Raw genomic sequence first — 16,138 nt, 5'->3', positions numbered from 1 at the left:
GCGCGTTACCACCGGTCACCCAGAACACGTGACCTCCGCTCCCGGTTTCTTGGAAAACACCACCAAATCAAGCGTGGTGGATGTTTATAAAGCTGTTTATATGACCAAACGCTTACTAGCTGCACCGTGGTTTTGCACTGCAATACACCAGTATCAAAGTCTTTTAATGAAGGGCCCTGTGTGAAGTGATTAATCAAATTATTTCTCACAGAGACATGTATAGATTTTTTAAGGTCTAACAACTTATAGCTGCGGTTTCCAATCCTTAAATCCTGCCCGTACTGTTGGTTTCCATTCCACTTGATGACAGTTATGCAGCTCATTTAATAATTAGATTGATTATGTAACCGAGAGCTCAAAATCTTGCTAAACCAGTCCAGAGTACCTCTCGCCCACCAAGCAGTGAGATCATAGTTGAGATGCGAAATACACAATGCAGACTACACACTTGTTTTTGTCAGTGTCATTTTTGGGAGTGTGTGTTGGTGTGCTGTAGGCCTAGGATTTGTAAATGATGGGGTGCCCTTAAATCAGCAATAAAAAACAATCACAGAACTCTGACAGTCAAATGTTTAATAAGACAATGCATGGAATTCATCCGAGGACAGATTACAATGCAATCACAAAGCAGAGAAAAGCAATAAAAAGCATCTTCAACTATAATTTAAAACCATTTGTTTTCCTGACAGATCAGTTAACCCACAGAGCCTGGAATGACCACTTCAGGGGGTGAGAGAGAGAGAAACAGGAGCCATATCATTTCCACAAAGAGTGGTGGGAGAATGGAACAAGTTGCATTGGACAGGCCGAATGGCTCCTCTCCCTTGTAACCTTCCACATGTTTACAAGCGTGTGCGTGCGTGTGCGTGTGTGGGGAACAGAGCAGTGAGTACAAGTGGTTTCGTCTGCTGGGCGTGATGGTTGAACGCCCTCGGGGCAGGAATTTAAGTTTCATTCATTCAAGCGCGACAAGGACGGGGCTGGACTCGAGCGCCCTTCGGGGCCACTCCAGGGACGGGCTTCCTTGATCCTTCACACTCCTGCCCTGTGCCTCAATTAGACCCATTGGACTCCGTTTCAAGTGGGGCCAATTAAGTCATTTGTCCCCTGCTGGAATCCATTACATCCTCACAGGCACTGCAATGGAGCATGCAAAGGAAATCCATTTAAGGAATCAGGACCCCAGGGAGAGGTCTACAGTGTCCTACTAGAATGGTAATCAAGGATCAATCAAGCGATTATCAGGTAATCGATTAGAGGCCGGGCTGAGCCAGCAGCGTGGCTTCAGGAGCGCTGTCCCTGTGTGCCCACATGGCGGCAGACACTGCACTGGACATGCCAACTCGTTGTGCGCACACTGGCACAGCCTGAGGAGTCTTCATGCACTTCCACAGTGACATGACACTTCAGAGCTGGACGTCTCTTCTGCTACACAGCTACTGCCCTTCATCCCAGAAGGCAGCACACGTTCAACACTATTAACCATCGCTTTCTGCACATCAGTGTACAAAGATCAGATCACTTTATTAGCCCTACACAATTTCTTGTATCAGGAATTAGTCTTTTCGCAGACCCCAGCTTGCTCTCCATGAGACACACAGACAGGGAGAGAAGCTGGGGGTCAGAGCGCAGGGTCAGCCATTGTACAGCGCCCCTGGAGCAGCTGGGGTGAAGGGCCTTGCTCAGGGGCCCAACAGAGCAGGATTCCTCTGCCGGCCGCGGGATACGAACCGGCAACCTTCCAGCCACAGGCGCAGATCCTGAGCCACAGAGCCACCGCTCCGCCCTCTAAAGACATTTATACACCCACCCACACAGAGCTGACTCCCCTAAACAGACACGGAGGTGCACTCACCCATGAGGGCTCTCCTGCAACTATCATCACAAAACTGCGCCCCAGTAAAACAACTTTCCAGAGCGCCTCCTCCAGCTGGGCTCTACAGCAGGAAGCAGGAATGGGCCAATGACACTGGTGCCAGGCCCAGGGCGAGAGCAAACTGCTGGAGATCCGATTCCAACTCTGTGGGTCTGGTTAAAGTATCGAGTCTTTGCACATGTGCACACTAAACAGCTTATTATAATAATAATAATAATAATAATAATAATAATAATAATAATAATAACAGAAGAAACGTCCAGGATTGTGAAGAAAAGGCCTGACTTCAGCAGTCAGTTTATATGAACAGGAATTAGGCCACCATCCCCACTTGTGTGGCACAGGCAGGAAGGCTTTAACAGGGGGAATCCAATCAAAGCTCTAATCAATCAATCAGTTCCTGTGGGACTACATGCTGCATTAACTCACTTCACGTCAGTTATAGTGAAGTTGTAGTGTTCGGTGATATTTTAGAACAAGAAGGCGATGTTCCCCAGATACAAGGCAGCATCTCAAGTGTGTGACTAGTTCAAAATCTCTCGCTCCTTCGTTTTTCTGCAACAATGTCTCCTGGTGCTCTCTCTCTCACCCACGCCAGCCCCAGGCATCAGAAACAGAACTGGCAGGGCAGCCCGGTCCAGTTCTGGTCCTGGAGTGCTGGCGATTCAGCTCTTCACAACCTCGGCCAGCTCAGCCAGCTCGCTGCTGGACGAACAGGGCCCGAGTGACGGCCCATCCCAGCACTGCAGACACAGCGCCCCCCCCAGGATCAGAGCAGCACACCCTGGGACATCATTTTTTTTTAAAAAGAGGGGGAGGGGGGCGTGCACACTGTCACCCCAGCGTTACAGAAAACAGCATGAGAAACCAGAGGCACAGGGCTCACCTTGCAGGCAATCAGACACCTCCCTCTGCTGGTGCTAGGTGAAAAATGTCACATGGCCACAAAAAGGCATTTACTCAATTAGTGTCTCCGTCTGCTTCATTCTCGCGTGACCTTGTATCTTCTGGAGCATTTCTATAACTGTGTGTTTTTTTATTTGTGCTTATTTTGTCATTTCTGATTATAACCGTTTTCTTTTGTTTTAACTGTTATTTTACCCCTACCATAAATAGCTTTTAAATGGAACTTTTAAAAGTGCTATATAAAATAGTTTATTATTTCTAATAATTTTTATTTAACATCACTTCACGTGATGCTTTGTATAAAGTCTATGCATTATAGTGTGCAAATATGCACTATATATATTAGGAAATTAAATGTATATCTATATATATAATCTTCATTCATGCAAATATAATGGGGGATATAAATATTCACCAGAAACTGGACTGTCCAGCTCTCCAGTCTCACCTTACTTGGCCTTGATCATACTATCAAAACTCGTCTGTCTCATCATTAACTAGTAATAGCACCTCCTCTCTGAAGCGCAAAGTCTGGTTCATTTACCAATCAGCTGCGTGGACGCCAGTTCCCCTCTGCCCCTGTACACCAGCAGAAGGATCAAAGACTTAACTGGAAGCCAGTGCGGGGCCTCCAGCACAGGAGTGATCCAAGTGCCTGCATGTGACCCGGCCTCCTTGTCAAGGGGACAGAAAACAGGGAAATAATTAAAAGGCAAGCGGGGAGCCCAGCCCCCTTACCGCTGTTAGGAGACGAGGTACAAGGACAAGGCCATTCGCTCCCTCCCCTCCTCTCCATTGCTTGGGTGCATGAACATCGACAAAAAAAAGAGACTCAGCCTTGCACCTCTCCTCCTCACAGCGTCTCCCGTGCGCGGGTTTGAGACGCCTTTAAGCAGAAGTCACATCGTTGTCACCGGCCCTCTTGCAGGTGGTCTTGTGAAGGATGCAAAAGTAGTGAGGCCCCAGGGGAGAGTACCTGCAGGAGAGAGAGAGGGAGAAGCTCAATGAAAAACAGCCATGTCGAGAACTCTGGAAATGGTCATTTTACGCCCTTGGATTGATCTTTCCAGTGCTGAACTGTGGTATTTTAAAGCTTCTGCAATGACAGGCTGTGTGTTATATTCGGTTTCCTCCGAATGACCGCCCGTGCTAAAATCGAATGTACCGTGAACAACGCAAGGAGCTTCCACACCGTGCACAAGGTTTAAGAGACACCTCAGGACATTCTGGACAAAAGGTCTGCTATTTGAAAAGTTTCATCCAAAACATCCTGAAACAAGCAAGCTTGTCGCCACTCCAATCTTGTGCAGAACACAGAGGCTCTCCCTGTTACACGCGTGCGAGTCTGGAAGGAGGAAGGAGCAGAGGATTCCCAGAAACACTCACCTTCTCCTCACGCACAAGAAAATTAGACCAAGGACGATGAGGCAAAAGAAAATGCCAAGGGTGATGAACACCACTGTGGGGGTGTCCAGACCGCCCCCTGCCTCTCCAGCCCCTGAAAAGCAGGAAAACAGTCACCACAAACTTCCCCTGACCACTGATCCAGCTGATCCTTAATTCAGGACGCAACCTTCACCATTAGGGCCAATTAAGCAATTAAAGATCGGTTCGGTCATTCAAACGCCAACACAGTCCTGAACGCCTGGCCAAGCCCAAACAAGGGGGCGACCCAGGGGGTCACCAGTAGGAGACACGCTGAGGACAGACCACAAGGGGTGCGTCTTTCCCACACAGTGCGACTCGAGCCTCTAGATCTAACCAGCCACACTGTGCCGGTGCCAGCTCTCAAGATCCCAAAACCGAAAGTCCTGCTGGGGCTGGAAACTCAACAAGAGCTGCAGCCCGGTTCTGATTCTGTCCCAGCCTGAGAAACGGACAGTGAGCCTCTCCAACGATACGTGGTATTGCTTATTGCTTTGGCAGCACTGTACCGCCTACATCCTGCCAACAAAATTCAAGAACTTTTAATTCTGTTTGTCATGTGGACACAGCTGGGCTGCTGTGTACTGCTGCTGAAGGATGCACCTATTCCAGTAGGTGCATTAAGGCTCACGTTACACTGCAGTATTGACCTCTGCAGCCATGTCCAAATTTTTACTATACTGGACTCTCATGTCCAGTTCCTCTAACTAACAGTAGCGCATCCCACTGCTAGCAGATCTAACTGTCCTTAACCTAGAGACTGAACGACCACATTATAAAACCTGGAGTGGATCAGGCTGCTGTGCACTGGGAGTCTGACAGCACCGTAAAACCTGGAGTTGATCAGACTGCTGTGCACTGGGAGTCTGACAGCACCGTAAAACCTGGAGTTGATCAGGCTGCTGTGCACTGGGAGTCTGACAGCACCGTAAAACCTGGAGTTGATCAGGCTGCTGTGCACTGGGAGTCTGACAGCACCGTAAAACCTGGAGTTGATCAGGCTGCTGTGCACTGGGAGTCTGACAGCACCGTAAAACCTGGAGTTGATCAGGCTGCTGTGCACTGGGAGTCTGACAGCACTGTAAAACCTGGAGTGGATCAGGCTGCTGTGCACTGGGAGTCTGACAGCACTGTAAAACCTGGAGTGGATCAGGCTGCTGTGCACTGGGAGTCTGACAGCACCGTAAAACCTGGAGTTGATCAGGCTGCTGTGCACTGGGAGTCTGACAGCACCGTAAAACCTGGAGTGGATCAGGCTGCTGTGCACTGGGAGTCTGAGAGCACTGTAAAACCTGGAGTGGATCAGACTGCTGTCCACTGGGAGTCTGACAGCACTGTAAAACCTGGAGTGGATCAGACTGTTCGGCACTGGGAGTGAGAGTGAAAATTGTAAAACCAGAAGTAGATAAGACTGCACTATTTATGCCTGGGAGTCTTACCTGACAACACAGAGCTTGCTGATGCACTCTGGGAGCCTGATGACCCTATAAGGAGTGAACAGTACTACAGCAGCCCAGCCCAGTCCTCAGATCAGGGCAGTGCTGCATTTAACACAGTGCCTGAGGCAGGGGAATTTCAGAGGCTGCTACCTTATCTACTCCCTGTGTGCAGAGCCTGGACAGAGGCAGGCCAGTCTCTTTTTTCTAATACTGGCACTCAGATTGCATCATACAGTTACATCAGCGTTGGCAGGCGCACAAAAGAAGTTGCAAAACAACACTGCCGCCAATAACTTGTGGAAAATCACTCCTGCAGCCGTGACTACTTCTAAAAGAGGCCTATAAGAGAGAGGGTGAAAACCCCAAACACGCAGCTGTCTATCAGCCCGTCAGGATGATCCCCTGTCCCTCCCGCTGACCGGTTAGTAAGGCGAGTTTTCTACTCACAGTGGCAGTCAATCAGCTTCACCACCTGGAAAATATAAAAACACTCGTTAATGTGGGGGATCAAGCGCTCGCCTGGCCTGAGCCATAGAGACAGAGAGACAGAGAGACAGAGAGACAGAGAGACAGAGAGACAGAGAGACAGAGAGACAGAGAGACAGAGAGACACAGAGACACAGAGACACAGAGACACAGAGACAGAGAGACAGAGAGACAGAGAGACAGAGAGACAGAGAGACAGAGAGACAGAGAGACAGAGAGACACAGAGACACAGAGACACAGAGACACAGAGACACAGAGACACAGAGACACAGAGACACAGAGAGACACAGAGAGACACAGAGAGACACAGAGAGACACAGAGAGACACAGAGACACAGAGACACAGAGACACAGAGAGACACAGAGAGACACAGAGAGTCACAGAGACAGAAGGTGGACACGCCGGACTCCAGAGCCGGACAGAGGGACACGCAGAGACCTGGGGAGAATGCGGGGAGGAAAGCCGCAGCCCAGCATGCACAGCACCGGGAGGCGCGGAGAGGAGGACAGCCTTACCCCAGGGTCCGTGCAGCTGAGGTGGTACTGCACGTCCTGCAGGCAGGCCCCGGCCCTCAGCGACGACGGGGTCACGGCGAGGGCCGGCAAGGTGTGCCGACTGTCTCCCCCTCCCAGGATGGCCATCACGGTGCCCTGTAGGCAGAGCGACTCCCGTCACCTGTCAGCGGCACTACCTCCTATCGCACCTCGGACAAGCCTGCCGGGGGTAAGGCGGACCGGACGGAGGAATGCAAGAGGCGGAAGAGAGGTTCTTATAGAGAGGGGCGATCCGTCCACCCCACTGTAGTCACCAGCTAATTAACCCCAGGATCTCATCCAGCTGTTTCTTGAAAAGAAACCAGGGTACTGATTTCAAAAATCCAATCCAATCAAAGGTCAGCGTCTCCTGAGGATTGCGAATACGTCAACGTGGGAATGGGATCGACGAACGACCGACGGCCCTACAGGCTGGACGAGCCCAATCGCTCCTCTCCTTCCCAACCTCTCTGACATGTTTATGGTCTGGAATGGAGCCGATCACCGATTCACAGAAATATTTGATCTTACTCATTTTCGAGCAGTGTTCACAAACAGGCAGGCCAAAAGGATATCAAAAAGGCCATTGATCTCTTGAACAAGGTAAAACATACAATGGCACAGTACCATTTCTTTTAGGTACACTCTGAAACAGTCAAACCAAACTCTTAAGTAGCTAAATATTGTCATACGATTTCATTTTGGAAATTTTTCCAAGTTACTACTGTCTTTTGTAAATAACAAAAAATGTTCAATGTGTATTATGCAATAAATCAAGAAAAGGATTATTTTCTCCAGTGCAATAAAGGCAAATAATTAAGACATTCTTTATAGGATCATCTTCAATTTTAAAATTGAAACATTACAGAAGTGACATAGGTTATTGTTCCAGATGTGACTGTAAATATGTAGCAGGAATTATTGTAAAAACTTTAGTTTGGGGCTCCATTATAAGTAATCAAGAACAATCTACTGTATTGTTCTTCACCATGCATGTTGCTTCAAACGATCATAAGACATTATTAAAAGTTATAACATTATTATAAAACTAAAACCCCTATTTAATTCTAAAATACATAATATGTAACTGCGTGGGCTGTTCTTCCAGGATCCTGGCAAGAAACCCCAAGAAGACAGCTGTGCTTCCCCAGCCGGGTCAGTTCCAGGCCTGACCCAGCCAGCCCCCTCTCTACCGCCAGGACTGACCCAGGGAGCCCGGGGGCCTGAGAGAGGGAGACTTACAGAACCGAGCACGGTTTGGATCCAACTCCCCCTCCCTGAACGTCTGTTCTACACTCCGCTGGGGGAAAGTACCATCCAGCCAAACGAGAATAACCAGCTGGGCGAACTGGCCTCAGCGCGGGGGCGTTCCTTCCAGCACCCCGGCGAACGGGTCTCGGTGGCGCCGACGGGCCGCGCGGCTCCCGGTTCCACACCCACCTTCGTGGTCCAGGTGGCCTCGCAGGTCCTGTGGCTGGCGCTCCGCACGACCTCCTCAGCGAGCTGGTAGACCACCCCTCCGCCCCCATCCGGGGTCCCGGTGCACTCTTCGGTCCCAGCGCCCCCCGTTGTCAGCCGAGCGCAGCACAGTGCGATCGCTGGAAGGACAATCACAGACACTGAGAGAGGGGCTCCACACTCCAGAAACACGCACCCCATTTCCCGTGGCGCTCCCCTCGACCCCGAGAGACAGAGAGACAGAGCGACAGAGCGACAGAGCGACAGAGCGACAGAGCGACAGAGCGACAGAGCGACAGAGCGACAGAGACAGATAATCGCCCTTCCTCCCTTTCATTTCCCAGGTTTTACTGCACATCAGCTAATGCAAACGCAGGAAATAAGGTGATTATCCTTATCCTTATCAGACATCGATTAAGACCCCCCCCGCTCTGTCCCTCTCCTCTCCCCTCCTGTTTGCTGGGGGGGGGGGGGGACGGGGACAGGGACATCCCAGAGCTGGACAAGCAAACACGTCCTGGGCCATCACATTGCACACTGCACAAGACGCGACTCGAGCTGGGAGAAACATGGCGACTCGGCGAAAGGCACTCATATCATCGGAGTGTGGCCTCCCCCTGTATTCTCCACCAACGACTGACCGGGGACACACACAGATAAAAGGACCGTGACCTAATCATGCTATGTTTGCACGTAAGAGCACTGTAAATACAAAGACATGGACAATGACTGATTTTAAAGACCTTGGATATACTTCAGCTATCTCCTCCCCAATGTCTGCATGTGGGAGACGGTGGAGCTCCCAATTCTGCCTTGCAGTTGAGTGATGAACTACCTGGGTCACCTTAGTGCACAGGGCCCCTTTCAAAAAAGCCTGGTTCTTTTGCACATTTTACAATTTTTTCTGGTCTTACAGGATACAGGAAGTTGCTAGTCCTAAGCTTTTTAAAAACTGTCTCAAAGCAAGGGTTGAGTCTTTAAACAGCCCTTGATTTGCACATTAATTGAAAAAGGAAACTGATTACTTCTTCAGATTATTAAAAAAAGGACACAGCTACGAAGTATGAAGACGAGCTCGTTAAAGCCTCTTTGTAAGAAGATACAATAGTGTGCTCATGTCCGCTTTTTAGGGCTACACCTGCAACTCTTCTGAATAGGGGTGATATTGGTGACGTATTTCGTTTTCCTGTTCACAGAAACGCGCAGAAGATACTAAATGCAAACTCCACCGCCGCCCCCCACCCGGGCACACAGAGCAACACCACTGCAGTATTGGTGTCCTCGTCATCACCCGAGAAAATAACAAACAGAAACAGGCCCTGACGAAGTACAGGCTCAGTGACCACAGCCTGGCCATAGAAACTGGGCGACACAGGCAGACCTGGCTGCCCAGAGAGGACAGGCTCAGTGACCACAGTCTGGACACACACACTGGACACAGGCAGACCTGGCTGCCCAGAGAGGACAGGCTCAGTGACACAGTCTGGACACACACACTGGACACAGGCAGACCTGGCTGCCCAGAGAGGACAGGCTGTGCTCCCACTGCCAGCGGGGAGAAACAGAGACAGAGGTGCACTTCCTACTGCACTGTGACAGATACTCTGGGATTAGAGAGACATTCTTCCCGAAATTCAGAAATCTAATCCCAGAGTTCCCATACCTGCCAGAATCACAACAGGTCCCAATCCTACTGGGAGAGGGAGGAGGGAACTCAGTTGATCTGGCAGCCCAGTATGTGATCTCCTGTCACAGCCTGAGGAACAGTGAGTCCGTCTCCCAATAATGCTCCAGCAGCCTACAGTATATGTCAATATTTTATAATATGTCTTTGTTGTAAATGTCTGTAGATTTTATTTTACTTCTATTTTTTGTTTTGTTTAATGTAAATATCATTACTTTCATTTGCTTTGGCAACACTGATTGTACCCATCGGTCATGTTAATAAAGCACCCTGAATTGAACTGAATAGCCGCTTCACCACCGGATGAGACCGGTTCACGGAGCCTCCCGCAGCCTCGTTAAACAGACACCAGGAAACCCGCAATACTTAACACCCCGTGTGCCGCAGTCCCTCAAAGCACGACATAAAAAAAGTTTTTTTTTAAGTAAAAAAAAAAGTTATCCCTGTGACCCGGGTGAGGGTCTCACGACCTTGAAACGTTAAGGAGAGATGGCGGGGTCCGAGGACATCGCTTGGCGAAACACAGAACCGAGGGCAACCTTAACCGTAACCCTTCGCCCCATTCACCCCGGACCCCCCGAGGAAACTCACCCCAAAAAGTCAAGCTAAAGACGCGGCTCAAATCCATCGCTAATTCCAGCATATGCTCAATCAAACTTCACTCTGCTTCACCACACAACTCCTTTGACGACACTTCCCCTTCTGGTGCCGGCTTTACGTCACGTCGCGTCATGTGACGTCACCAGAAGGAGGGGAAGTGGACTTGTTTGCGTTTCCAAAAAGAATTGGAGAATTTACCGATGTCTATATGAGTCCTGCAGTTTTGACGGATCATAAAGGTTTTTTTTTTTGTCGATTAAGACATCTGGATCTTTAAAAACCAAAACATTCAGTTACTGGAAATTTAACAAATCTCTTTTGGAAGAAGACCACTTTGTAAAGGATGCTAAATTAATCATTAAAAATTGGCATGGAAAGGCATTACAGAACAACTCTTTCGGCAGTTATTGGGAATTTATGAAGTATAAAATTAGGGAGTTAGCTATTAAAAAAAGCACAATCCTAGTTATGTTGAAAAGAAATAAAGAAGATACTCTTATTAAAGATATAATTGAATTAACTCCAATCACTGATTACAGTCAGGAAGAAAAAGAAAAATGGAATCTTTTGCAATTGCAATTAGATCAGATTTATGAAGAAAAAGCTAAAGGTGCCTTTATACGGTCAAGAAGAAAGTGGATGGAAGAAGGGGAAAAAATACTAAATATTTTTAGAATTTAGAAAAAAGAAGTTTAGAATATAAAACGATTGACAAGTAAAAAATTCATGGCAGTATTACAGATCATCTAAAAAATATAGCTTTATATGTTACTGATTTTTACAAAACATTACATTGAGCAAGACAGAACAAGTCAGATATGGATGCCTTCCTGCATTCCATAAGGAGAGACGCTAGATTTATAGATGAGGAATTCCGTATACAGTGTGATAAACAAATTACTAAGAATGAAATAAAAGTAAATATTGATAAGTTAAAAGACAATAAAGCCCCTGGGAATGACTGTTTATGTAGTGAATTTTATATATTTTTTCAAGATTCATTAATTGATTTTTTATTTGGTGTTTTTGAAGAAGCTATACAAAAAAAAGAAATGCCACCTTCTCTGAAACAGGGATTGATCTCTCTTATTCCCAAACCTGACAAGGATAAGTTAATATTAGAAAACTGGAGGCCTATAACTTTGTTGAATAATGATGCAAAATTATTAGCTTTGATATTTGCGGATAGATTAAAGAAAGGTTTGGATCAGATTATTGATGAGACAATCTGGTTTTATGAAAGGCAGACATATTTGCAATAATATCCATTTAATTCTGGATCTGATAGATTATAGTGATCTTATAGAAGGTGATAGTTATATTTTATTTGTGGACTTTTATAAATCTTTTGATACAGTAGAACATCCATTTATTTTTAAGTGTTTAGAATTTTTTGGCTTTGGCGAATATTTTCAGAATGTTGTTAAGACTCTTTATAATGGGTGTAATAGCCCAGTAAGATTGCATAATGGGGCATCTCCGAGATTTGAAATTGGTAGAGGTATAAGGCAGGGGTGTCCAATATCTCCTTTTCTTTTTTATTAGTAGCTCAGACTTGGGCTCTTCATATTAATAATAGCATTATGGAAGGCATTAGTATCTTGGGAAGAGAAATTAAGATTTGTCAACTAGCAGACGATACTACTATTTTTCTTAAGAATAGTAAAGAGGTCTCTCAAGCAATCCTGAGGTTTTAAATGTGTTTTCATCAGTCTCAGGACTGTCTTTGAATTTTGGCAAGTGTGAACTGTTTTTTCTTAAGGATTCTAATTTAGATGCAATAGTGAATATACCTGTGAAGAAAGTGGTTCGTTATTTGGGTATTATAGTCTGTAAAGGCCAAGATGAAAGATGTAAATTGAACTGTACACCTATTTTAGATCAAACTAAAAAAAGATTCCAGTCTCGGTTAATGAGGGACCTATCGCTGGCAGGTGGGGTTCTACTGTCGAAAGCAGAGGGTATCTCTCGCTCTGTGTACGTTTCACCCCACCTGGATGATGCGCCACTACTCGCCCCACACACCAGCTCTCATCCGAAGGAGGGCGCCTGTTTACAGTATAGTGTCCCCGTCACTACACTGGGGCATTGGGACACACATGGACTGCAGGGTGAGCACCCCCTACTGGTCCCACTAACACCACAGCATCAGCCTAAGCTTTCCCAGCAGTCTCCCCTCAAGGCACTGACTGGATGGGAGATAATAATAACAACAACAAACACAACAACAACTTTATCAAATGAATTCATAACTAAAGAGATCTCAGACCTATGGTACTGACCACTTCCTCGTCAGACATTCTCGTCAGATCTAAGGTTAAAACTATTTCGTTCATCAGCCAGCTCTGTGTTAAGTGTTAAAACCATGCGTTTTCACGGTGTTTTTGGAAAGACTGCCCAACAGCCCCTCTACAGTTTTAGTTCTGCTCCATGCAGTTCTCAAATTAGTAAAAATGAGTTTGCCTTCAGTTTTTTTTCCCTTTACTTTCTGTCTGCTCTAACCCAAGATCTGATTTCCCTCTTAACTAATTTCCCTGTGGTGGGGAATGAATGTACTTCTGGCACAGTAGGCTCTGCAGAGATTCCTCTACCCAAGGCTTGTTATTTGAATAGATTTTAACTGTTTTTGTGGGCAGCACAGGCAAAGCTTCTTAGATACAGGAACCACAGGCCACATCTACACTGTCACAAGGCAAACAGGGCAGGGGTGTCATCTGTCCGGGAGAGACATAAACAGGGGTTTCACTGCACCTAGACTGGTGTGGAGTTTGGAGCAACATGTCCAACCGGCTCAGGGACCGATTTTTCCAGGGCTACTGACTCAAACATGACATCGCCACTAGTGCGCCGCCCGGGTCTGCAGACTCGTTGGTCCACTCAAACACAGGGAGCAGGCAAACTCCTCACATACAGGCCAGAATGGAACCCAGGACCGAGGGAGCTATGCCTGACTGGACTGGGGACCAAGACTCCCCTCACACAAGCCCCGGAAGACACACAAGCACACAGGCTACAGAGACTGCAAGGTTTGTGCCTGCTCCGTTACGTGCTAGGTGTTGTGTCCTGGACATATGATCTCCATATCTCTTTTACAGTCCCCACTCCCAATTCATTTACACAGCAGCATAAGTTCAGCGAAACACAGCCATCTACCCACCCCCCCTTCTCCAGTAACTATTTTGCCCACGGGGGGGCCGTGAGACAGAGCCCCACCCAGCAGGCACAGGGCACAGAGTGGGGCACATGCACACACGTAGAAGGGGCACAAGGGCAACAGATGAATGAGTGTACAGAGGACACTAGTATGCTAGTGTTGCCCTAAGAGGCGCATTAATAACAATTTAACAATAGCGAGTTTAAGACATAGACTGTGGATCTTCATCCTCTCCAATTTCTCCAGGGTACACAAAAGTCTATTTAAAACCTTAAAACGGAGTAATGTATTACTTAAAACGGGGTAATTCTTTATTTATTGTTGGAAATGCCTGAATAGTCCGGAGCCAGGCTGTATCCCAGTCTATTCCATCTGAATTAACCGAGAGGTCTGCAATTCAGAAGTACAGCTGTCAAACACCTGTCTGACTCTGCATTAAGCAAATGACGAAAATGCCCGTATCTACACCGATGGGTCGGTCTGCATTAATCTAGCTGTAAACTCGTCTGATTGATGATGAAAATAAGGGAAGGTAACGGGTTTGGCCAGCAGACTTAAGCTTTGCATAAAGAAACTCCCTTTTCGGGAAGGGTCTCGTGGAGAGGTAATTCCGAAGACACTAATTCCACAATTCTCTCTTCAAAAAAGGATGTAATTTTGTCATCATTCGGAAGCCACCTCAGAGCTGCTGAAACAAACACTGTGAAAGAGCGAGCCTAATTTTGCCCACAGCAATTGCGACTTAGTATCTCAGAATCGCGACTTGAAAACTCAGAATTACGACTTTATATCTCGCAACTGCGACTTCGAAATAGCCCACATTTCATTGTCTGTCCCTTTGTCATTGCGACGGATTCGGGTTCTAGGGCTTGTGCCCTCGCCCTCCCTGCATGGGCTCGAACCCGGGTCTCGAACCTGAGATACTAAGTCGTCATTCTGAGATACCCTAGCGCGTTTTTTTTTTTACTCCCTGGCGGAAACGGGCTTCCATAGACGAAAGCTGGTTCTTGGGATAAAAAAATAAAAAGATTTCTCACTTTCACGTTTATAAAAAAAATGCTTAAACGATAAACTAGACTTTCGCACCCTCTGTTCTCGTTACTTTACGGTTAGTCGCGTTTTCTTAATAGGATCGCAGGTGTTGCATCAGCCAGAATTGTTGTTTTTTTGGTCAAGCGGACCCGATCATTGTGATTATCGTTAACAACAGGTACAATGAGCGGCCGGGTATCGCTTAGAACATCAGAACACAATCTAGTATACTGCTTTACTTGATGAAGATGATGTCGCAGGAAAATAGTTCTCGCTCTTACCTGTAGTCTTAAGAATTTGTAGATCCATTTTTGAGCGCAGCGACTAAGTAACTTAAAACAGTCCGGAAACTAAACAGGAAGAGGCGGGAATATCTGAAATTCTACTTCCTTTCATAAAGTGTGGTCTTTTTGAACGCTACTGCTTAGCGGTTGTCTTCATCTTATGGTCAACTGCGTTACTTCTTTAGATAAGATGAGATCACTTGGATGATGCACCAGTACTCTCCCCACACACCAGCTCTCAGTCAGTACTGGACTGGGAGTGTTGGTGCACCATAAAGGGGCACTCTAGAATAGAATTTCACTGCAGTGCCTCATTATGGTGACAAGGGACACTGTTCTGTAGGAGGTCTGGGCTACTGGTCACTACAGACCGCAGGATGCTGTCAGTAAGAGTGGGGTGTGGACCCTGGTGTCCTGACTACTGGTCACTACAGACCCCAGGACACTGTCAGTAGGAGTGGGGTGTGGACCCTGGTGTCCGGACTACTGGTCACTACAGACCCCAGGACACTGTCAGTAAGAGTGGGGTGTGGACCCTGGTGTCCTGACTACTGGTCACTACAGACCCCAGGACACTGTCAGTAAGAGTGGGGTGTGGACCCTGGTGTCCTGACTACTGGTCACTACAGACCCCAGGACACTGTCAGTAAGAGTGGGGTGTGGACCCTGGTGTCCTGACTACTGGTCACTACAGACCCCAGGACACTGTCAGTAAGAGTGGGGTGTGGACCCTGGTGTCCTGACTACTGGTCACTACAGACCCCAGGACACTGTCAGTAAGAGTGGGGTGTGGACCCTGGTGTCCTGACTACTGGTCACTACAGACCCCAGGACACTGTCAGTAAGAGTGGGGTGTGGACCCTGGTGTCCTGACTACTGGTCACTACAGACCCCAGGACACTGTCAGTAAGAGTGGGGTGTGGACCCTGGTGTCCTGACTACTGGTCACTACAGACCCCAGGACACTGTCAGTAAGAGTGGGGTGTGGACCCTGGTGTCCTGACTACTGGTCACTACAGACCCCAGGACACTGTCAGTAAGAGTGGGGTGTGGACCCTGGTGTTCTGGGTCACTACTGTGAGGTCTGTACTGGTCACTACAGATTCCGGGGCAGATCTCAGTGGTAGGGTGGAGCAGAGGGGCAGGAGTTCACCAACTGCCAGGGTAACAAAACTAACAGGCCAGGCTTCCTGTACAGAACTGCCCCCCCCGCCCCCCCAGAGAGGGGCAAAGACAGAATCACGCAGGACGACAGCAAA

General features: G+C 47.6%; 1 protein-coding gene across 2 annotated transcripts; it reads right to left on the bottom strand.

Moving 5' to 3' along the window:
- Positions 1 to 558: 558 nt before the first annotated feature.
- On the bottom strand, positions 559 to 14,976 carry LOC148640018 (uncharacterized). Of its 2 annotated transcripts, none has more exons than XM_088620732.1 (6): positions 14,877 to 14,976; positions 8,108 to 8,265; positions 6,650 to 6,784; positions 6,094 to 6,118; positions 4,169 to 4,280; positions 559 to 3,758 (listed from the first exon to the last, which is right to left on the bottom strand). In XM_088620732.1, the coding sequence occupies exons 1-6, from the start codon at positions 14,902 to 14,904 to the stop codon at positions 3,671 to 3,673; spliced, it is 546 nt and encodes a 181-aa protein (XP_088476858.1). In that variant the 5' UTR covers positions 14,905 to 14,976; the 3' UTR covers positions 559 to 3,670. The 2 variants fall into 2 exon arrangements, with proteins under 2 accessions (XP_088476858.1, XP_088476857.1); XM_088620731.1 differs by lacking the exon at positions 14,877 to 14,976 and adding an exon at positions 10,401 to 10,929.
- Between the last annotated feature and the right edge of the window lie 1,162 nt (positions 14,977 to 16,138).

This window comes from Lepisosteus platostomus, chromosome 26, assembly GCF_059453375.1.
Source record: "Lepisosteus platostomus isolate fLepPlt1 chromosome 26, fLepPlt1.hap1, whole genome shotgun sequence".
NCBI lineage: Eukaryota > Metazoa > Chordata > Actinopteri > Semionotiformes > Lepisosteidae > Lepisosteus > Lepisosteus platostomus.
Note: the sequence above shows the minus strand (reverse complement) of the source record. Positions and strands in the feature narration are given on the sequence as shown.